Source organism: Netta rufina (genome assembly GCF_964035555.1).
Source record: "Netta rufina genome assembly, chromosome: 1".
Classification (NCBI taxonomy): Eukaryota; Metazoa; Chordata; class Aves; order Anseriformes; family Anatidae; genus Netta; species Netta rufina.
The window spans coordinates 26,933,276-26,956,650 of NC_140123.1; the positions used below are offsets into that span (position 1 = coordinate 26,933,276).

General features: G+C 37.1%; 1 protein-coding gene across 1 annotated transcript in view; it reads left to right on the forward strand.

The window, feature by feature from the left end:
* The window catches only part of FREM2 (FRAS1 related extracellular matrix 2), a gene marked incomplete at both ends in the record, with an annotated part of 121,607 nt that extends 99,278 nt beyond the window's left edge, over positions 1–22,329 (forward strand). Inside the window, 9 exons of the mRNA XM_084283665.1 lie at positions 294–625; positions 10,361–10,553; positions 12,323–12,427; positions 13,599–13,726; positions 13,817–13,951; positions 18,069–18,195; positions 20,169–20,356; positions 20,480–20,626; positions 21,817–22,329. Of these exons, the coding sequence (XP_084139791.1) occupies positions 294–625; positions 10,361–10,553; positions 12,323–12,427; positions 13,599–13,726; positions 13,817–13,951; positions 18,069–18,195; positions 20,169–20,356; positions 20,480–20,626; positions 21,817–22,329 (1,868 nt within the window). The remainder of the gene's footprint in view (positions 1–293; positions 626–10,360; positions 10,554–12,322; positions 12,428–13,598; positions 13,727–13,816; positions 13,952–18,068; positions 18,196–20,168; positions 20,357–20,479; positions 20,627–21,816) is intronic.
* Between the last annotated feature and the right edge of the window lie 1,046 nt (positions 22,330–23,375).

Below are 23,375 nucleotides of genomic sequence, written 5' to 3' on the forward strand. Positions count from 1 at the left end.
AAAACATATGAAGCCATTTAATTACTACATGCTTCTGTAAAATTCACTCAAAAATCTGAATGAGAAATATATTGGAGATTTAAAAATATTCTATTTGGTATTTCATATACAAAGGTATAATATTCTCATACACAGTATATCATCTTCCTTTGAATTCTGAATTACGTTTATTACCGTGAGTTCCGAATACAGAAGTATTTTGTAAGATCTTTGGCATTTGAGAGTTTGGGGCTAGATTAATGAACTCTGACCACTGAAATATAGTGATAGTTCTATAAATTAATGTTTTTTAGGCATGCTGCCTGTTATTTCTACAAGAGAGCTCTCCAATTTTGAGCTGACGCTTAGCCCTGATGGAACTAGAGTTGGAAACCATAAGTGCTCCAACTTGTTGGATTACACAGAAGTGAAGACCCACCATGGTTTCCTGACTGACGCTACCAAAAATCCAGATGTGATTGGAGATACCATTCCCTACCAGTACAGCCCAACAATTAGAGGCTTCAATACCTTACGCTTCTACCGAAATTTGAATCTAGAAGCCTGTTTATGGGAGTTTGTTAGCTACTATGACATGTCCGAGCTCCTCACAGATTGTGGAGGCACCATTGGGACAGATGGACAGGTACCAACCTATAACTTGATTTTGTACTGTATTCTTAAAATGGAAGACTTCCCTTGGAAAGTATCTATAAGATAATATATTGATTTAATTATTTGTATGTAGTTTAAAAATAAGAGTTCTTACTTCTTTTTCTTAACAAGATAAAGTCTTCACCTAAGACCAGCTTATTTCTTAAAGCTATCAGTGTCCATTAAACACTGTAAGTGTGTTATAAATGAAATCCTTGTACAATTGAGAGAAAGACTTAGATTGAATTAAATTTGCAATGATTTTCACACAATGTAGTTTTGAAATATTTTAGGACCAACCTATCCCACTTTTATTGTACAGTGAGCCACTTCAGTCTTTTCTTAGAATGAGAACCTTCTTGAGGATTGCTTTTAGCACATTGATAGTGCTGGAGTATTTAGTATCAGTCATTGTGTACCTTAAAATAGAGTTTACAAAAATTGTGAAGAGTCATCCTGCTGATAACAATTGACTGCAGTGTCCTATCAGCTGCTTGGCACTGCCAATCTCTTGCTCACTGTAACAAGACCCACCAGTGCAGACAGCACAGTGGTTTTGCATTACCCAGCAGAAAATTTTGTGGTCACTAAGCAGAGAAGCTGTCAATGTGGCTGAATAACAGAGCTGTGAAAGTAGTTTGAGGGTTATAAACAAGAGAATTGGAGAGATCTTCAGGTGTTCTTTGGCAAATGATTTCTAGATATACATAGTAATGTGGAAATAAAAGGGTGTAGCATTTTTTTTTCTGGCACAGTGACAGCAAAGGATAATCCCTAGGTCTTTCTTACGCAATTACTGCACAAGCCTGTCTGATCCCACTCAAGTTCTGGAGTACAAAAGCTGAAGCTATGAAGATCAATTCTTTATGACATGGAAATGTTCCTTTGGGGAATTAGGCTGGTAGAAGGGCTGGAAACGCAGTACCTTGTTTCATTCTAAACACAATAGTTGTGTGGTACAGCCAGATCACTTACTGGGCTCACTAGCATCACTTGTTGAGCCACTGTGAAAAGGATGAAGCCACTGTGTGAAACCTCCATAACTGCTCTGTTTATTTTAGCAGGTGTGCAATTTGACTATGAATCTGAGTAGACTTACAAGCACAAATTCTTTGACAATCCCAAACAGCATGAGTAGTGCTTACAGATGAGAAAAGTGTGCAGTTGCCCAAAGAAACCTACAGGCATGTGTAGCAAAACTTTTTTTTACTACTAAAAGCATAGGTGCTAATGGACATGTAAATATCTAATCAGACAAGCTGAATTTTCTCCCTTTTTTTTTAATATTTACATTCTTAAAGTCCACCTTACTCTGTCAGTGATCATACAGTCAATATGCAGGACAAGAAATTACACCCGATTCTCCCTAGCCCTTGATTAACATCCTAAAATCCTGCTCCTTTTAACTAGATGTTATGTACTCAATAAAATATAATACCAGAAGAAAATGGATCTTCTCGCCTTTTCTTAGATATGAAGACCCTGATGGTTATGGCATCTCAGTGCTCTGTTGTCTCTCCTGGTTCCTTGTCTGTTACAGAGACCAGTTCAAGGTATCTGCCTTGATGCTGCGAGTTCCCTGTTGGTGCATCTGCTTGGGATTGCCCCTCTGCTACAAGCAGATCCTCCTACAGGTGCATTCCACTATAACCATGAACCTGTCAGAGGGGAGGGGAAGGCATGCGAGTGTGGGATGTAAACCTTTCACATTCCCACAAGATAAAAATGACAGCACTCTTCACTGTTCTTAGAATGATTTCATTGCTTCAACTCATCATTCCTTTCACTATCTCTTTATGCCCGTGAAGACCTGCAATATACAGCCATATATTCTTATTTCCCACACAACACAATCATAAGCACACAGGCTCACAGAGCTGCCACACAGCTGTCAGTCAATCCTGCCACCTACACAAGCCACTTCTCCCACAGTGAAAGGGAAGACCTGATTTAAATCTTTTCTAATACTCTGTGTCCTATAGAGAAAAGGCTGAGCACTTGATTTAGATAAATGTGTGTCTAAATAAAACCTATGTATGTTCATATGGGTATAAGCAGAGGAGGAAATAAGAAGCATCCCTGTATTTTGGTAAATATGAAGAACCTCTATGTTTGGTTGTGGAGGATATACATAAATGATAATATATCTTAGGAAGAGAGATGTACTTGCTTTAAGCTCTGGATACATTATGTACTTTAGGTAAGATCCCTCATTTCAAGGCAGAGAGGGATGAACATGAGCTATAGAGCCATGAAACTGCAGCTGAAGTCAGCCTGTAGTGCTCCATAGGGTGTGGCTAAAAGGTTAGAGTGGTAAGTGAAATATCAAGCTGAATTACTTCTAGCAGTGAAGCATTGCCCCACAGCCAGTATGCGCTTCACTGCCCTCCCTGTTTCCCCCACCTCCATTTAATTCTTCTCCAAGTTTGGTCTTTATCTTCACATGACCCCCTCCAGCTGAGAGGGGAGGCAGTCAGTGCCCTATCTCCGTGGTTGTTACCATTGTTGTTTTTTTCTCCTTCAGTGAACAATTAATAATCCTCCTCCGTGAGAGGGAAGCTGGCAGCTATGGTTTTCACCATGTTTTCTTAGCACACAAAGGAAGCTTAATTTCCATTATACAGACAGAACAGATAAAGAAATATTAAATTCTCCTACCACATCCTGCTGCCACTACAAATTTACTAGCTTGAGTTTACCAGATATTTGGCTACATCTTTAAATTCAAAATTCTGCTTTTCAGTTCTAGCTCTCCTGTGTCTATATGGTCAAAGATAGCACTTGTGATTCAGACAAAGATAATTCACAAAAGCAACTGGCAATATCTTGTGTGATGTGGACCTTCACTTTATGGGAATTCCTCCAATAGTAGGGGAAGAAGATGAGCTTTTGTCAACAAAAAGTGAGGTGGGAGACCTGCAGCTGGCGTAGTTCTTCTGGCAGTGCTCCTGGTGTTTGCCACAGAGTGCAGCTGTCTTAGCCAGTTCCCATGAACTCATGAACTGTCATAATACATACAGGGAAGGTTTCAGTTTCTTTTCTTTCCTCCTTTTTTTTTTTTTTTTTTTTTTTTTTTGTCTTTGGGGCCTTTTGCTTGTGACCCACTCTCTTTTGCAATTATTCTGTGCATGAGCAAACCTTGTGTGAGTTAGATGCAGCACTTCTTTCAGAATACAGCTTGCTGCTTTGTTCCTGGTTTCTGCCCATATTTACCACTTCTGAAAAATTAAGCATCTATATATCTATACATGGATTTAGATGTGCAGCTTAATGTACTTATATTTAGAAATAAAGCCTCTTTAAATTGAACTAATACATTTGGGTAATAGCTCTGTTCTGGTTAAAGTTAAGGTCGCTTAACTTTAGCAACAGCTTTCTTTTGGACAACCTGCAGTAACAACTTGAAATTCAAGGTCTATATTTGGGTACGTTTGGGCTGTAAATAGGTGGAGCTCACCTATATGAGTGTTATCTGCCTGTATCTTCAGGTAATTAATAGAGATTGGACCTTATTTCATGGGAACATTGTAAGAGACAAGCACTACAGTTGTTTGATTCTCAGGGCACAGGTGCTAGAATAATGCCAGATATCCTTGAAAGGAAATTAAAAAACGAAATAGTAAAAACCAAGCAAGTGACTATTGTTTAATATTTTTTAATAAAGTACATGTTGAAGGGTAGGCCTAGTCTTATTCAATAGAGTGTGAAGTATCATTTGATCTAATTTCCTGCCTTTGCAACTATTTGCTATAACCAGACAGTTTGGCATTGAAAGGCTTCTGTGTGTTTCTGGCCAAGTATTTACATGTGGATGTTGCTTTCCCTGGTGGAAATTACAATTCAGATTTTATTAACAACTAATTAAGCAAGTCGAAACACAAAGATAAAAAACATGCACTAAAGTATTTGAACATACAGATTAATACCTTGAAGCTACTGTAATTGAGTACAGCTGAATAGTCTGTTTTGCTCTCTGACAAAAGCAGTTATTTCTGGACAAAACTGAAAATGTTTCTCTTCCAATATGTTCAGTTCATATTTATGGTACACATGCTATGATGGTACTGAGGTGTTTGGAAATCCCGTCTGAAAACAGATTTTAAAATTACTAATATATTGCCTCAACTTATATGAGGCAGCTTGCAGACAGAGTATTTTATTGCACGGAAACAGTCTATTTCCAGCTTTAACAAAATAGTATTTTAAGAGGAAAGGCCAGGTTTTCTGAAATTCTCAACTAGATGCTGTAAAATGCAGATGGACAGAAGTGTGTATTTTCAGATTTTTATGCTCAGACAAGCCACCAAGATCAAGTGTTAGAAAACGCTGTAGTTTGTATTCCCTTGACATGGAAGCTCACTAACATTCAATTTGTTTTTCTTCTCCAGCTGCAAACACATGCATTCAGTAAGTGCTATGAAGAAAAAACTCTGTTACAAAGTTAACACACCAGCTGTGTAACAAAGCCAGAGGTTAAACATTTCAAGGAGCTGGCATTTCGATGCTGGATTGCATTCTCCTCTCCATTCAGACTTCTTTAAACAAACCTGCTTTGCATTTCACCTGTGACCTACCTGGCTATCTTCCATCTTGGGGCCAAATCTTAGCTTTGCTATATTGTTATTGTGTAAACAGCTAGCTGATAACATTGTTAAGCTTGTGTGACTCAGATTTGCAGACAGCAAGTAAATGCAAGAGAAAATCAGGCTTAGAGTAATTTGAAGGAAAAACACGGTTCTCATTAAAAGTTTGTTTCATTAGAACATTAAATATAAAATGTGAAACTGTGTTATTTCTAGTTTCTAATTCTGATCTTATGAGTACTAACAGAGCATGTGCACACACATACACACACACAGTCTCCTACTGCTACTAATCACATCCCAAAGCTATAAAATCATTTTCCTCAGCCAAGTTCTGTGCTCTAGAAGTGTAAGCCAGATAAATAAATATATGTATAAATGTAAGACAGAGTCCATGCCCCCAAACCTGACTGTGTTTTTGTTTTGAATATTCTTGTTACATAACAGATGCTCAAACTAATTATGTTTTTGTTTTTTACTTAATGAAGTTTGACAGCTTGCATCAGAAAGAGGAACAAAAGAAGAACACCTATAGAAACACCATTCATATTTTCTAAGTCTTGAATGGGAATTGTCAATGTTCAAAAATAGATTTTGTGGTTTGTGATAATTTATCTTGTAAAGATCATGTATGCATGTCTACTTCTTATATTGATATCAGTATAAATCATGTTCTTCTCTCACACAAACAAATTTTGAGATAATCTATTTGAATGACTTTCAATCTACTTTTTTTTTTTTTTTTTTTTTTTTTTTTCAGATAGTAATTGTAAGTCTGTTCCATGCTTGGAACACTTTTTGTCTTCTGTCTTCTCAGGTTCTGCAGACCTGGCATTGCCACAGAATATGAGACACAATTTTCCCAATCTAGGTCAGGTGTGGCTGTAATCACTATTTCTCTCCTAGTATCACAAGGTTAAAAGTTACACACATTTGGATAAAACTAATATTAATAAATAAAAGTTTGTCAATGCATTTTCTAAAATCTTCTGTGCATTGAATGCATAGATATACAGTGCACCTGTTCTGTCTCTTCACAGCAGTTAAGCTTTTCTTACACTTAAACAGTGCTAAGTGCCGTTTTGGTTTCATCAGTGTCACATTGAGATAAAATATGAACAGCTGGCTACTCTCAATAGGCTTTGCAGGCAGTGCTGGAAAATAAAGATAACTCAATGGAAAGAATGTTTTCTCATGTTTGCCTAAACAGCATTATTAAGAGGGTTAGAGAAGCAAGGCTTCTCCATCTGCATGACACATTCCATTGATTCACTTGTTGGGGGCTTCTTCTCACTGACTCTGACAGATTTCCTCTGCAGTTAATTTCCTTATTTTTTATTTTTATTGTATGAAGAAGGTTCTTTGTGTTTCATGTAGCGTATTGAGATTTTTTTTCTGTTCTGCCCACTGAAGAGTAATTTTCCCCTTGTGGCATTTTGCTTTTCAGCAAAAAATGAGATGGCCTTGTAAGCTTTAAGTTACTGTTAATATAAGTAAACTATTTATTCAATATCTGTTTGGCTATCAGTATACAGGTTTTCCTCCACACCTATAAATCCATGAATGCCTCAAGAAGGACCTGAGTGCATAAAAACACAATCAGCTGGTTTAACAAGAGCTCCTTCCTCTCCCTATGTGCCATAAATGACACTTAAAGGCAGCCATGCTGATGGAAGCATATAGACATGCTATCCATATGAATAAATTCCTTGGTTGGGGCAAGCAACTCCACTTCCCAGACATCTCATATGAGTTTTGCTAAAATAAAAATAAAAAAAAAAAAAAAAAAAAGAAATAAAAAAAAATGAGTCTTCTAAATTCTATGGTCAATTTCTTAGCACTATAATTTCAGGTTTTTCTGAAGAGCAGTGGTAACATATGGCAAAGGAGCAGTGTTTCAGGCAGACTTTCTCCAGAAGGTATCTTACTACTAGATTTCCACCAGTACAAATGAGCTGAGCTTCCTAACAGTGCACTTACATTGAATGGGTGCAAAACAAGTCTAAATTGTGGCTTACGACCCCATTAATGGATTTCTTCATGTACAGAGTACACGAACAGTGATACCTCATACTGGATAATCAAGAACAGCTTTGAAAGAAGGTTTTTTTTACTCAAAGTGGCATAAGATACTGAACTAGAATAGGTTTTGTGGGTCACATTGTTCAGGTCACTACTGTCAGAGGCCTTAACTCTTTATATAAATGAGGTTCCAAACTGGTAAACTTAATCTAAAAACTAGTAGCATTTCGTGGCTTCACTATTCTTGTTGAGTACCACCACAATGAGGGTTAGAAATTCATCTGATTTCTAAGTTGTATTTGTCGTGTCCATCTTATGCCCATGTCAGCACCATTTTTCATCATCAGAAACCCTTTGCCATTCATTTCCTGACATGTATATAGACAGACTTCTTAGTCCCTCTTAACCTCTGTTGTACTATGCAAGCCGGCTATTTTAGTCTCTTCTCACAAAATAGTTTTTCCATTCCTGTGATTATGTTGATTCTTTTTCTACAGTCTACAATGCAAATTAGGCTTTTTCAAGCATGGATGATCAAAGCTGTACCAGATAAGCTCTCACTAGTACTCTGAATAATGGCATGCATGCTTCTAATTTCCACTCCATTCTTCATTTTATCTTAGGATCATATCACTTGGGCAGGGTAGGAAGGTCATAGTTATGATGTGATCAACTCACATACCAAATTTTTTTCTCTTCTTTTCTTTCTAACCAATGTCTTTCATTTCAGCCAGAAATCCTTGTCACTAGTTTCTATTACCGTATACTGAAGTATACTATAAAATTTAATCTCAGTTCTACTATTTTAGTCCTCAAGGTCATTACTTTCTCTCTGGGTGATATTCCAGTCCTCCTCTACATTATCACTAAGCATTATGTATGCTTCTTTTCAAGAGGATCATACATTAACTCTTCTTCCGTGTATCTTTGCCTCATCCTTGTAAGCAAACTGAATTTCAGATCTTTGGCTTTAATTTCTAATTCTTCCTGTACAACATACAGATGTGAAGCAAATGCACAGAGAAGAGGTAATGTATTTTTCTGGGATGACTTTTCAGTAGCGACACATTTCTTATGCAAGCAACTGTATTTAGCTCTTGATACCATTCTAGGAAATGACAAATTTTCAAGGTTACTCCTGAATCAAGGACAAGCCAAGATGCATTGTAGATTTGCATCATAGCTGCATTTTTCTTGATAGAAATGAGCATTCTATGTTGTTATTTGGAATAATTTAGCAAATTCATATCTGAAATAATTGTTTGGATATACACGTACGTTCCCAAAGATTAAGTTGCCCCTGTCTGTGCAATTTAAATAGGACTGAAGGATAATATTTTCTAACTTCAATTTGTCTTTCATACAAATATAGAAAAGAAAACTCTTTTAATATAGAAATTCGAAATAGTTCCAAATAGAAAGTCTTGATTGTGTTTGTGTAAAACCAACAAAGAAGAATTAATATAAAATCATCTACAACTGCAATGTCTCATATTACCTGCCAGGCTGTTTTTCTGCATGGCATTGTGTATTTCCAGACTGCTTAGTGTCTAAATGCTAACACATCTTATGGAATGATGCAAATATTGTAAGCAGATAGTGTTTTGGTAGCATAGTACGTAAATCAAAAAGTGTCATGCGTAAAAATGTAGGCTGTTGAAACTATGAACATTTGCTATAATGATCTCCTTTATTAGTTCAGAGTAGTTAGTTTGTTCCAGCAGTAAATTTGTCATTCCACGGTATTATTAAAAGTTTTGCCCAGCATTTGTAAAACAGTTGTAAGGTAATGGACATTCAGCCCCCTAATGTGCCACTGGGTGAACCCCAAAACAGTTTGTTTTTTATATAGCTTGTAAAGATCTTTTGTTTTTTATTTTTTATTTATTTATTTTTTAATTAATAGTGCAAAAACACTCTTTAAAAACTTGTAAGGTAATCACTCTGGGGAAATGTTCAGATTACAAATGTCAGATACGTACACAGTTTCTACTGGAAGTAAATGGGAGTTTAACACCACTTATGCTTTTGAAATTCTCCCTTTGGGAGATGATCTCAATGCTTTCCCTTCTTTCTCTTTGTAAGACAATCCAGAGTGTTCTAAAAGGATCTGTATTGCACATTTTCAATTAGATGTGAATAGAAAAATATTTGTAAGTTGCTTCAAAAATGGATGGATTCATATATCATATAAGAGCTGTCTTAAGAGTTGACAGTTTACTGACACTGTTCTTGTTTTGTTTTGATCAAAATATGCTATATAGAGAGATTTTTTGATTATCTGATAATAATTAATTGATAATCAATGCTACTGTTTTGTACAACATATTCATAGAAGGTCTACTTATAAATCTGTGTTAAATTGCACATCATTTTTAGTTCCTCTGGATAGTGGTAAACAAATTTGTGCATTTGCATGCAGTATGCTCACTGCTATCCATGCACAAAGGAAGAAATAGTTCCAGAGCTGAGTAAGTACAGTCCAAGGACTGTCTTGCAATGACCTCTGAGCAAATTCAGGGTCTTCCAGTATAGCTTATTACAGAAGGGTAACAAAAGAGTGTAAGCAAAAGAGTTAGTTATGGGGGAAGGATAGAGCAAATGCAAAAGAATATTTTAAAAATTTCTGAAGAGTTAAGATGTAGACATTATTTATGTACTTACAAAAATAAAAATGAAGAGTCAGAATTTAGGGGTTTATGTATCAGAATTCATACTCAGTTTGAAATACAAAAAGGGAACTTCAAAGGCTCTAAGCTAAGATGAAACCTATTGAAATGTTAGATGTTAGGAAGAACTTCTTCACTGAAAGGGTTGTGAGGCACTGGAACAGGCTGCCCAGGGAAGTGGTGGAGTCACCATCCCTGGAAGTCTTCAAAAGACGTTTAGATGTAGAGCTTAGGGATATGGTTTAGTGGGGACTGTTAGCGTTAGGTCAGAGGTTGGACTCGATGACCTTGAGGTCTCTTCCAACCTAGAAAATTCTGTGATTCTGTGTGAAATATGATTCAGCCACAATATTTATTTCAAGTTATGTCTTCTATTTTTCTTGCATTAGAATTACCTGTATAATACTGCCTTTCCTCACCTCTAACCTAAAGAAATCATTTTTCTTTTCGTAGGTTCTCAACCTAGTACAGTCCTATGTCACATTGAGAGTCCCCTTGTATGTCTCTTACGTTTTCCACTCTCCGGTGGGTGTAGGAGGCTGGCAGCATTTCGATCTGCAGTCTGAGCTCAGGCTCACTTTTGTGTATGATACTGCCATCCTGTGGAAGGACGGGATTGGGAGCCCACCTGAAGCAGAGCTCCAAGGTGGGTGTCAGATTATTTTCAATCAGACTCATTCTGTTACTGAGAATGTAATTTGCAAACAGTTAGATAACCTTTCAATCATTCTAATACTAAAAAAAAAAAAAAAAAAATCTTTTAAAAATCGCTTTTATTATCAGTTGCAGTCAGTCAGTTGTTGCCTAGCACTCCAAATTCTCTATTGGGTTGTTTATAAAATCCATGTTAAGTTGATATCAATTTTTTTATTGCAAGGGAAAATAACTGCTTTGTTGTGTCTCAAGTACACAAAATTAACTTTTTGGTTTTGATATTTTAAAAGCATTCATTGTGAAACATTCAAAAGAAACAGAAATGCATAATGGGTATAATAACCTGTCCTATGCTTTAGAGTAGTAAACTGTATAAGTAAAACATTCTTTAAATTTAATAAAAACTGATGATAAACGATGTGACTATAGTTAGTTAACACGTCAAATCTATCATTAGAGAATTTATCTTTGAAGAAAATTGATTTATTTTTTTTTAAACGACGTACAGATATCTGTGAAATTTTAACATGTGTACTGGCATGTATGTGCTGCTTTGCTCTTCATATACAAATTTACATAGCAGTGCCCAGAATTAAGCTTTTGTTGTTCCATATCTGTCCCTACCTTAGGTAGAATACAGGTGAAACCAGCTATAGTTATGTATGTACACTTACACAATCTCAGGACCCTTGTTTGAACATCAAGCGTTTTTGTTTCTGCAAACTCTGTGTCTAAACTGCAGAAGTCATTGCTTCTCAATTTCTGTCCTCATGGTAAGAGCAGGAAATGCAGTGACAAAGGCAATCTGCAGTGCATGAAGAATGAATGCAACTGAGGAATGAACCAGGCCATGCCTAAAAAATAAGCCACATGCCACAAATCTTATCAGTCACCAGATAAGAGCCAGATCTAATCCTCAGTCTCAGCAGTTATGTGGTTCATATATGCCACTATTTTCCCACCTTTGATGCTTTAATTTTTTATTTGTCTGCTTAAGAAGCTGGTGGCCCCGTCTGTGGAGATACTGAACATCAGCAGCTGTCTTTGAAAACAAGAAGTACAAAACACGTGATAAACACACTGAGGTAGTGGAGGGCAGATGCCCAACATTTACCAGTCCCGTTTGGGCAGGATTACTGAGAGTTACTACAGTGCCAGAAATCTCCAGTAATACAAAGCCCATCAGAATGAGTTTCACTGATGCACGTACCCATAAGCAGACTACCATGGAAGCCACAACTACTGCTACTGCCACAATGCTGGTGGGTGCTGCCTTGGGACAATAGGCAGGGAAGCACTGATAAAGAGCATCTTTGACACAGCTTTTATTGGTAGAAATCAGCTTGAATCTCTGGTGAAAACAAAAGTATTTTCCCTTCTACTGAACCTCCTGGCATGCTATTCCTAAATACAACTGCCATCTATCCTGTGGACTTTCCTCAGACTACAAGAGCATCAGTGTGATGATGCTCTAGTAATGATAGCATAACATGCTCTAACAGTGATAACATATGTAAAACCATGGCTTTGCAGGGAAGTATGTACTTTGGAAAACTGAAGCATTGTGAAAACTCTAGGTCCCACAATGTAAATTCTTGTTTAAGACAACTCTTGTTAAGTGAGCTCAAAAGATACCAACCTTCCCAAACAGCTGATAAGACAAAAGAAAAGGAAAAGACTGGAGCCAGTGTTTTGTAGAAGTGTGATTTTATTTGTCATCTGCAAATGGAATGACCTTTACTGATTGGCTTCTGCTGCCAGGTTCTCTGTACCCAACCAGCATGCGTATTAGTGAAGAGGGGCGCTTGGTTGTCAACTTCAAGACTGAAGCCCGGTTTCATGGTCTGTTTGTGATGTCCCATCCGGGTAAGCTTAATCTACAGTTTAGCAGTGCTGTAAAAACAAAGACAGACACCTCTCTAAAATTTTGTATCTTTCATTTTTGTTATTCCTGCTGCTGAAATCTGAATTTTTAACGCACTGTGCCTCTCCAGCTAAGGATTCATTCTTTGGTTGGGACTTTTTACGTGTCATTGATGACTGTATTCAGACTTTCAAATTTAATGAAATATATCTGAATTTGATAGAAAGCAAGTAGTTCCACTTCACCTTTCATAAATCAGCCTTTTCATGAAGTTCTGTCCACTAGGGATCTATGAATAGATGTTTTTAATCCAAAAGCTAAGATTAACTATCTATGTATGTTGCCCTAGGGATTTAGGATTAAAATTTATTTTCCAATTCACAACCTTTCTATGTTATTTAGACCTTTTTGCAAAGAGTAAGAAAAGGTCTTGTAAAAGTGTTGTATCACTCTGTTAATAAAACATTCTCACTGCCATTCAATTAGTTATTACTGAGGACCTGATCCTGCAATTTAATCTGTTTAAACCCCACTGCCTTTATTCTGAATAATCACAGGTGTAAGCCTCTCTGTCCAGACATAAGTCTGAGCATGAATGCTGGCAATGGAAAAGATTATCTAACTAAATTAAATCTGCCAAACAATAATGGGAAGGAAAAAATCATTTTAAGAAATCTCTGTTAGTTTAACTCAGTTTTATTAACCTGTATAACTCCTTCATAGTGATTCTGCTTTTTCTCAGCTGTCCTCAGAGTTTTAGCTTTTGTGCTAAAAATGGTAGAGCTGAAAGAGTTACACTGCTAAGAGAAATTATGTTTTGTTCCCTGGGCTGACATTCCAAGTTAAAAACAGTAGGGATTATAGATCCTTGCCATTCCACTCTCACTGTTTTGCCTTTCTGTTAGATTTAATCTTTATACAGTTCTGGTTGTGTAGCCCAAAAGCAACTGTTGAATAGACACTGGAACAAGAGTCAAGGGGGCCTAGCTATGTTGACTGTAATTGATTTTGTTACTTTTTGTTAATAAAACTCAGTACCCTGTAAAAGAATTAACCATGAAAAGAATCAACCACGGCATTATATTTTATGAATTATTGGGAATGTTTGTCAGTCTCTGAGAGTCTACAGTGAAACACTAAAGGTGACAAATCTATCTCTTGGTATGTTTCTAGCTTCATCTCTAACTTCCATGGTTATGTCAGCTGATCACCCAGGCCTGACATTCAGCCTCAGCCTCATCCGAAGTGAGCCAACCTACAATCAGCCAGTACAGCAGTGGAGCTTCGTTTCAGATTTTGCGGTAAAACCTTATCCTTTGCTCTGTCTTCTCCTGCCCCAGCCTATTGGTTAGGATGTTGGTGCAACACCTCTCTCTCTTTCCCCCCCTAAGGTTCGAGACTATTCTGGAATGTACACTGTGAAGCTGATAGCTTGTACCACTGCTCCACATCAGGAGTTCAGCCTACCAGTGATCTGTAATCCTAGAGAGCCGATCACATTTGATCTGGATATCCGATTCCAACAGGTAGCTTCCCAGTGATGTTTCTTCATGTTTCCTTTTTATTTTAATTCTCAAATTGTGATAGTGCTAGAAATTGAATTTACTTGTTTACCAACAAACCTCTTCCTAAACTAGTGGGACAGTACATACCCTCTCCTGCTATCTATCTAATCTTATGGAACTTGGAAAAGCTAATTTAGGAGCACAAATGTATTTTTGACCCCAGTGCAGTGATAACCTTTGGCCATTCCTTTGTAATAGCCAGTAGAAAGTTCATTGACATTGATTTGGGTGATACTGTAATATCAGCTAACCTAAGGGATTTCTTTACTTATGTGTTGACTTTTGCTGTGAAATAATTTTATCAGATAATTAAGAAAATATAATGCCATCATCAGAAAATTTTCACCTGGCACAAAGATCAGAGATAGGTCTCTAGTATTGCAAGTGGAACCTTCAGAGGAAGATTCATCCAATCCTAAGGAAGGTCTTCCTTCACTGACCGTGTACTGGTAACCTACACTGGTAAATGCTTAGTTTTAAGACTCTAGCATGAAAGCAAGTGAGAAAAATCCCACCCGTGGCAGTATGGGTCTCATGGTAACCTATGGACAGGCACACAGCATATATTTCACATTTCTCTAATAATGTATAGAGAAATGGACACTGCTGTGGAAAGCAGTGACTGAAAAATATCTGGGGGTCATGTTGGATAGTTAGCAGAACATAAACTACCATTTTACAGTGTTATCAAAAGGGTAAGCATGACCTTGGGACATGGAAGGAGGAAGTCTTGTCACTTTTGTATTTGGAGCCAATAAAACCAATACTGGAACAATGTGGCTGTGGTTTCATGCTCATTAATAGTATAGATGTATGCTATTGGATCATCTTACAGTATAAATACAACCCAGATCAGTCAGGGATACACAATCACTTTCCTGTTGAATTAGCCAGAGTACACAAGAGAATGTATGCAGTCTTTATGCTTTTATTTGGCATTATGCCAGCTATGGGAGAACAGATGATAACTGATATGGCATTAAATCCTGGTGAAACAGAGAGACAATACATGATCTGACATGAAACCTGCCTTTTCAGAATTAAACCAGCAAAACATTTTGGAAAAAAAAAAAAAAAAAAAAGAATGGCTGGGGTGGGGTCGAGGAGAAGGGGTTTATATTAGTTCATCACTTTGGCTTTCGTCTGGCATTTCTAATCTGCTTCAAGGAGCTTGTGTCTGATCCTCATAAAAACAGGAAAGATGTTGATAATGTTAAGAAAATTTGAAAGAACAAAAAATAATAGCAAAAATAATTGGCAAAATAGCTTAGGGAGAGACCTAATTCTATCTAAAGTACAGATAGGGCTGGAAACCTATCTTACTTAAAAGAAGCCTAAGGAACAAATTTCTCAAGTTGTGAGAACTGCCTTGGGAAAATAAAATGGCTACTATAGGGTTTATGATATCAAATAAAGCTTTAATAAAAGCTCTAATAAAAAAAAAAAAAAAAGACTGTATGCAAGTTTCATGTACGTAAATTAAAGTTAGGTGCAAAATTGCAACAGAGTCATAAATGCCAAGGAACTGTGACCAGTTAGTCCCCATCACCAGTAATTTTCATCAAGACCAACTCTTTTACTTGAGATGCGCACAGTAAAAGGAATTCAGGAAATTTTGCTTCCCTTCATATTGTTCCCTTTGATCACAGATTGAAAGAATATGTGGACTTAAAGCACGTTCCAATAAGATTTTTAGGCATTCTGCATAAATGAATAAGCATTAGTATCCATGTTTTAGAAATAAGAAACATCAGACGGAGAAGTGAGCATGGAAGTTCACACTGTGATGCTGGTTCTTAGACTAGGAGGCACATGCTACCTTGCACAGGCCCGCTGAAGTCAGTGAGTGCAGGTCTCAAAACCAGATCAAAATTATTTTGACTGTAAAATCAAATGATGAAATCACAGAATCATTTACATTGGAAAAGACCTCTATGATCATCTGGCCCAACCTTTAACCTAGTACTGCCAAGTCCACCGTTAAACTGTGTCCCTAAGTGCAACATCTACACATGTTTTGAAGACCTCCAGGGATGGTGACTCAACTACTTCCTTGGGCAGCCTGTTCCAATCCTTCACAATGCTTTCAGGGAATAAATTTTTCCTAATATCCAAATTAAACCTCCCCTGGAGTTGTTTCTCCCACTTCTCATTCTAGTGCCCCAGTTGCTCTACTGAATTATCTTTTTAGTACTTTTAATATGAAACTTTCCATCTTCTTGGAATCTTTGTAATCTAATTTCTTTCACTATTGCTTTCACTGTTCATGAGTGAAAGGCCATTTTAAGAAGCAAACATAAAGTAGAAAAGATATTTTGGTGTTCTGCCTCTGAAGATTTTAGTTCAATATTTCCTTCTTTATCACATATCTGCCCATTTCCTTTTTTCTTCTTTCTGTGGCCCCTGAAGAGGGAAGAAAATATCCCTTAACACTGAGTATTGCATTATCACTATCTCACTCTGGGACGTCCTGTACATGAAAAGCATCCAACCTGCATTTCTAATGAAAATAATTGCATTTCAACTACTGCTATAAATTGCAGCTGTGGATCTGCCACTGGCAGCACTGAGACTTACGTGTAAAGCTGAAACAAAAATGGTGACTTTAAAAAGGGTGCCTAAGGGATGTATTTGCAGCCACATGCATAATATTTACCCAGGCCATTGCTGTTACCATTGTTGTAAAGCGTGTGGCTGAAGCCCAGTGCCTTTAGCTGGAAACTTTTTGTTTCCAGCTCAGTAGACATTTATTCTGCCAAGGAAGATCTTAATGAGGCCATGCTTGACTTTTTTTCAGATCCACAGCTGGAAACCAGCTGTCAGTCAGGTATTTGAAGCTGTGGAATTGCAACCCAATAGCCTGAATCCAGGCATTCAGAAGACTCATTCCAAAAAGATAGGAAATTATTTTTTAATTATTATTATTTCTATGAAAAGGCTATCGGGGTAGGGTTCATTTTTACGAAGAGTGGCAGTGAGTTTATAAAAATGTTTTAGCTATATATTCTTCTTGCCAAATCCTGCTGCTTTGACTGCTTTGACAGTTTTGGGACTATATTGTGGGAAAGGGATTTGAAGAAGAATAAGCACACATAACTTGTGGCAGTAGTTTCTATTGATATTATTATATCTCATTCCATCAACACCTTGTACAAGGGCTGGCAAGAATGTTTTCATTAGTGTTTTCCTTCCTTCCTTTCCACGTTTATAAACATATATCTGTGAGAATTTTTGAGCATTTTTCTTATTTGTTTGGTGGACTCTTGTTCTTTTTGTTTAGTGGACTCTTGTTCTTTTATCTTTTTTTTTTTTTTTTTTTTTTCATCTTTTTGAACTGTGCTCCCCAGTGCTTCTGTTCATTATGTTCTTTACTTTTTATTATGGTTTTTCTCTGTATAGGTTGCCTTCTACTTTATGAATTATATGGCCCAATAAGAACCTGCTTCTGATAGTATTGTTTTATTGTTTTCTTGTAGTGTAATCAAGAAAAATCATAGATAACTGTGTTGAATATATGAAGACAAAAATTATCATAAAACATGCTTAAATGATTTTCACATTTTTCACATGTATGATCTGAGATAAATATACTGATACCCTATGGCGCATCAGAAGAACTAAAACTTTCAAATAACTGGTAGAGAATCAGAGGTGGGACTTGAATATTAGAATGAAAATGGGATACAGAAAAGATGCTTAATTAAATGGAGACTAGATATTGAAGGAAATATTTTCCTTGTGTTATCCACACACAGAAGTTACCCTGGGCACCTTCTTGTCTGGGATTTGGAAAAATGTGGTGGGAAGAAATTAACCTAGAATCCTACATCACAGAAAAATGTGGTGGGAAGAAATTAACCTAGAATCCTACATCACGGAGATGTATAACCCAAAGAATATATGTGTGTAAAATATAGAGCAATATATTTCTAGTGCAAAGAAAACTTTATGGTTAAACTGTTTCCTTTTATGTAGGTATGCAGAGCTGATGAACAATGTATGCTACGAGAAGATTGGGTTGTGTTTTAAAAGTGATTAAGGAATGCTTGTTGAATAGCTTTATGCTGTTGTGTTTTAGGTTAGTGACCCAGTGGCTGCTGAGTTCAGCTTGAATACCCAGATGTTCCTCCTCTCCAAAAAGACACTATGGCTATCTGATGGCTCAATGGGCTTTGGGCAAGAAAGTGATGTTGCTTTCTCAGAAGGTAAAATTGTGCACAGTTCATAGACCTCTAATATGTAATCCACACTATCAGGATCCTGTTTCAGTCAAAACAAGCTAGGAGTAAGGGTTTAACTTGCCACTTGTGTTCTTTTTCATTTGCCTTTCCCACCTGACACTTTACATAAGAGCTATTGGCCAATCTACACTGAAACTGTTATGTCTAAGGGTAACAGTACTGATGCCATTTCTCATATACTGAGCTCTTTATAAACATTGGCTAATATTAAGAACATTCCTACTTGATAAGTGAATGTTACACAATCTTTTTGTTGTGGGTTAACATACTGAGTCTGGCTGAGATGGAGCTGACTTTCTTCAAAGCACCCCATATGGTGCTGTACTTTGCATTTATGCCTAAAATATTGTTGATAACACTCAAATGTTTTGTCTATTGCTAGCACAGTTTCAATGCTTTCTCCTTCCCCCCTGCCCTCCATCAAGTGGGCCAGGGATTGGAAGGGGATGGATCGTGACATAGCTGGGACAACTGACCCAAACTGACCAAAGTGATATCTTATACCGTATAATGTGATGCTGAGCAGTAAAAGCTCAGGGAAAGGAGGAGTAGGCTAGGGGGACATTCATGCTTATGGTGTTTTTCTTTCCAAAGTAACCGTTACACATGCTGAGTCCCTGCTTTCCAGGAAATGGTTAAACATCTGATGATGAATGGATTCTTCCTATTGTTTCGCCTGTCTGTGCAGCTTTTATTCTCCCTATTAGGTTGTCGTTAGCTCAATTCATGAGTTTTCTCACTTTCCATTTATTTTCTACGTGTTCTGTGGGAAAGGTAGGCTGAGTGGGTGTTGGCCAGGGTCCACCCAGTGCAGTGCAGTTGATAACAGAACAGAAATCAAAGTCAAAGCTAAGATGAACACTCAGAATTCCTGCTTGCCTAGTACTGTGTCCAGACCCTCTAGAAGAGAGAGTTTTTGAAAAACCTTGTGTGAAACATAAGACCAAAACTGGGCTTCACTCAGTACATCTATTGGTGAATTTTCTATGACCTAGGCAGTCACTCAATTTTTCTCCTCTTTTTCTGTGTCTCTTTTGCTGATTGATCAGAATGCCAACATCTTGACTCCAAGACTGTCTTTTTCTGATAAGTTTGCACAGTCTCTTGAACAGCAGGTATCTGTCTTCTCTCAAAGTCTACAGTTACTACAAATTGTGTTAAAAAAAATGCACCGCTTCTCCTTTCCTTCTCCAAATTCTCATCCTTCCTAATCACTTTCTGTCACATGTACTGACCACTGTACATAATACACTTTTCTTGCCTGCATAATAGTGGCTCAGGTTATTTGTATGGGCCTTGCAAATATGTTTTATCTTAAATCTTATCAGACAGATGAAATGCAATTACACAGTAGGGAGCCTAGTCTCCGAACATGCCTCTGTTACTTTTCATAATGTTCATGTCACTTGTACAGTATGCTGCCAGTCTGACCAAGTATAAATAAACTCTTATCCAGCCTGAACAGAATTCTGCTGACATAATTAAAAAACATCTCTTCAACAAGTTGCATTGCTGGGAGACCAAAACCTCCATCCCAGTTTGCTGTAGAGTAGTACATGTTTCTTTAAGTCATTTTTTGAATGAAGACCTGAATATAGTCCAGTATTTAAAGCAGCCTTTGAACTGGTTCAAGTTACAGCAACAACAAATGATCAACTACTGCTGTTATATGGCCCAGAGTGTGAGGAAGAGCGTGTGTTCTGATCATAACCTTTGACAACACCCTGTGGTGGAAGCTGGGTAGCAAGTTGTCTCAAATAGACTCTGGGTATAGCTGTAGGCAGACTGGGAATCTTCAGCTTGGACCTTTGAGGTGACCAAAAACTGCAGTCAGATTACCCTGCACTAAGCTTCTTGACTAGGCTTTTTTATTTAGCCTCAGTATTATGCTAAATGTTCCAGTGTAATAGGATGTGAACCACTTGCATTCCTTACAGGTGATATCATTTATGGTCGGGTGATGGTGGATCCAGTGCAGAACCTGGGTGATTCCTTCTACTGCAACATTGAGAAGGTTTTCCTGTGCACAGGAGCGGATGGATATGTACCCAAATATAATCCATCCAACACTGAATATGGGTGCCTTGCTGATTCTCCATCCCTTCTGTACAGATTTAAGATTGTCGTAAGTGTTCTAATTCTGGGAGAATGCATATATTTATGACTTCTTTTTTATGTAAAAACAACTCAGAAGAAATAAATCTGTGTTTTACAAATACGTTTTTTTTTTTCCTGTATGACCATGTAGGACAAAGCTCAACCAGAGACACAAGCCACAAGCTTTGGAAATGTGCTTTTTAATGCAAAACTTGCCATAGACGATCCTGAAGCAATTTCTTTAGTAAAACAACCAGGTTCTGATGGATTTAAAGTGGACTCAACTCCCCTGTTTCAGGTATGTTTTCTGTACCTTGGTAACAAGAGCACTGAACCAAAAAAAGAAACTCTTGCAAAAGAAGTGTTTTTAAGTTTAAGTCATGTTGAAGTCAACAGAAAGATTTATTGTGATTTCAGTACAGTTAAACGGGATTATAAATGCTTACAAATTTCTAGATGAAAAATCTGGATTACTTATTAAAAGATTCCTATAGGGATAATACGCTTTTCTTCTCTTTAATTCTGTAGTCTACCAAGAAATTATACCAATGATAGTTAAACATTTCCTCTAAAAGCATAAGTTTCTTGTTGCACAGCATTGTTTTATTCCTGCACATCACTTGTCTAAGACAAATAAAAAAACAACACAACAACAAACATAAACATTTATAGCGAACTTCATCAAAATCTGATTGATGTTCAGCATTTTCTGTGCAAGTCATTCTCACAAACATGCACACTGCAAAATACCTAAGCATTGGAAATCATGAAATTGAAAACTAAAGGGTACACCTATTTCTTAATTCCATATAATTGTTCAGTTGTTTGCTTTCATCCTTTAGATCTATATGATCCAGCCAGCAGTTATCTCTTTAGTATTTATCTTCTCCTTAGTATTTGCAAAAGTACATGCAAAACTGAAAAGTATGTTACAAAAAATGCTTAGGAGACTTTAATCCTAATCCTGGCCTTTAGTCTTGAGTCCCATTGTAAACAGTGGAATATTTAACAGAACAGTCTTCTTAATAACATAAAAAGATTTTCATAAACTGTCCCTATGAAACTGTTGCCTCATTTTTTATTTAAAGAATCCATTTGCAATAATGCACTAATTTTTTGCCCTCATTCTGTCAAAAGAATGATAATATAAAGAAACAACGGTGTGTCCTGAAAAACATCTGGAGAAATTAATAAAATAGAAAATATGTTGCTTTCTTTTCACAATAACAGAAGCTAGGGGCAACCACTGGTAGCCATAGAGTCTAGCTATGGAGAAGAATGGACACTATCCCCTCTACACCCTCTTAAAATTTTGGCAGAAAACGTGGCTTGTCTGGGGCTGTTTGGCACATAGTGGTTTTTATCTGTGCGTGTTTTTGAGAGTTCTGTCCAGACAATCAATATAAAGTGGTGATTTATTTCCTCTGTTTATAGCACTGTCCAGATTATGCATGTTTGTGTTTAAAAACAAAATACATGTCTTTCTAGGTGTCTTTGGGTAGGGAGTGGTATGTCCATACAATCTACACTGTACGTTCAAAAGAGAATGCTAACCGTGGAATCGGCAAAAGAAGCGTAGAGCATCAGTACCACTCACTCTTTATTGGAGGAAGCCAAGGAGCATCCACACAGAGACGTCAGAAGAGAGGAGCTGTGGGAGCTCCAGAGCTTGCAAAAGACATTGGAGTAGAAAACAACCGAGGAACAAACATACAGCACATAGCACTAGATCGCACCAGCAAGAAACAGGTCCCTCAAAGGGAGGTTGTGGTCAATGGTGTACTCCCCAGAGAACTGAATAACCCGAGCTCAGGGGTCAACATAGTCACAATTGTTGGTGGAGCTGCTGCCATTTTCCTTGCCATCTGCTTAATTGCAATCATCATTTTGCTGCTAAAACGGAGACAAAATTCTGAGAAGAAGGAAGCCGCAAAGAAGTCAGGCAGCAATGAACCAATGATGCTACCAGACAATTATACCAGCGACAGCTCTGAGGTTTGATCCCAAGACCACAGGATTCAAGCCAAAGTCTCCATCCAGGGTGTCTCAAAACAAACTTGAACTGCACTTTGTTAGCAGCAGATCATGGTGACTCATAAAAGGTGCTTCTAGGTGTACTTGAAATTTTTTATCCTGAACTCTTGCTGCCTTTATCAACGATAGAAGAATCTATACTGACTCTCCCACTTTGCACGAAAGGTTATCATGACGTTCTTATATCATGCACTAATCTTTAGCAGGAATTCAAGGAGCTGCATCGTAAGGGAGAGATTTGGTTTGGTTTTGTATCTGCTGACATTTCAAAAAAGTAGAAGAAACTATCCAAAGGTGCTATAGATCCTGTCTGTAATAAGAGAGAAAATCTTTTTTTTAGAAACACAGAATACTTGAGAGGTAGAATCCTTACACTCTTCAGTTAATTTTGTACTGTTTTTCACAAAGAACTCAATGTCTACAGCTAGGCTGAAAGGTGATAAAATGCTTCAGGCATGAATCCTTCCTCCTGTAAGCCTTTTACTTCATTTAAGCTATACTGGTGATTTTTTTTTTTCCTTGTGTTTAAATGAACTTTTTCAAAAGACAGCTAGATTAGACAGCATAACATTATAATCAGTTGCATGTCACAGAAAGCAATACATACTCTTTTCTGCAAATTCTTATTCAGCTATTTAATTTGATCTTTTTTTTCCCCCATTTTTTCCTTATTTATGTTTATATAAAGCCAAAGAATACAACAAATTGAGAAGGAATTTTGTTTTTCACAGGAACTGGACACTTAAGTCTTCTTAAGTTTATAATGGATCATGGAAGTTTTGTAAGGTAAATTATATTTTCTAGTGCATATCCACTGCTGGAAAATGCAAGCATTAGTATTTCAGTACCTAGAAAAGATGGTAGTGTTAGATTCAAAATGCAGAGGACAAGGTTCTGCCTGAACTGAGCCTAGGAATCATGGTACTGAATCCAGTGTGTGATTGTCAGTTGCTGTATTAAATGGCAACAAAGTGAAGAAAAAAAATAACATGATTGAATCAAGTAGTATTTAT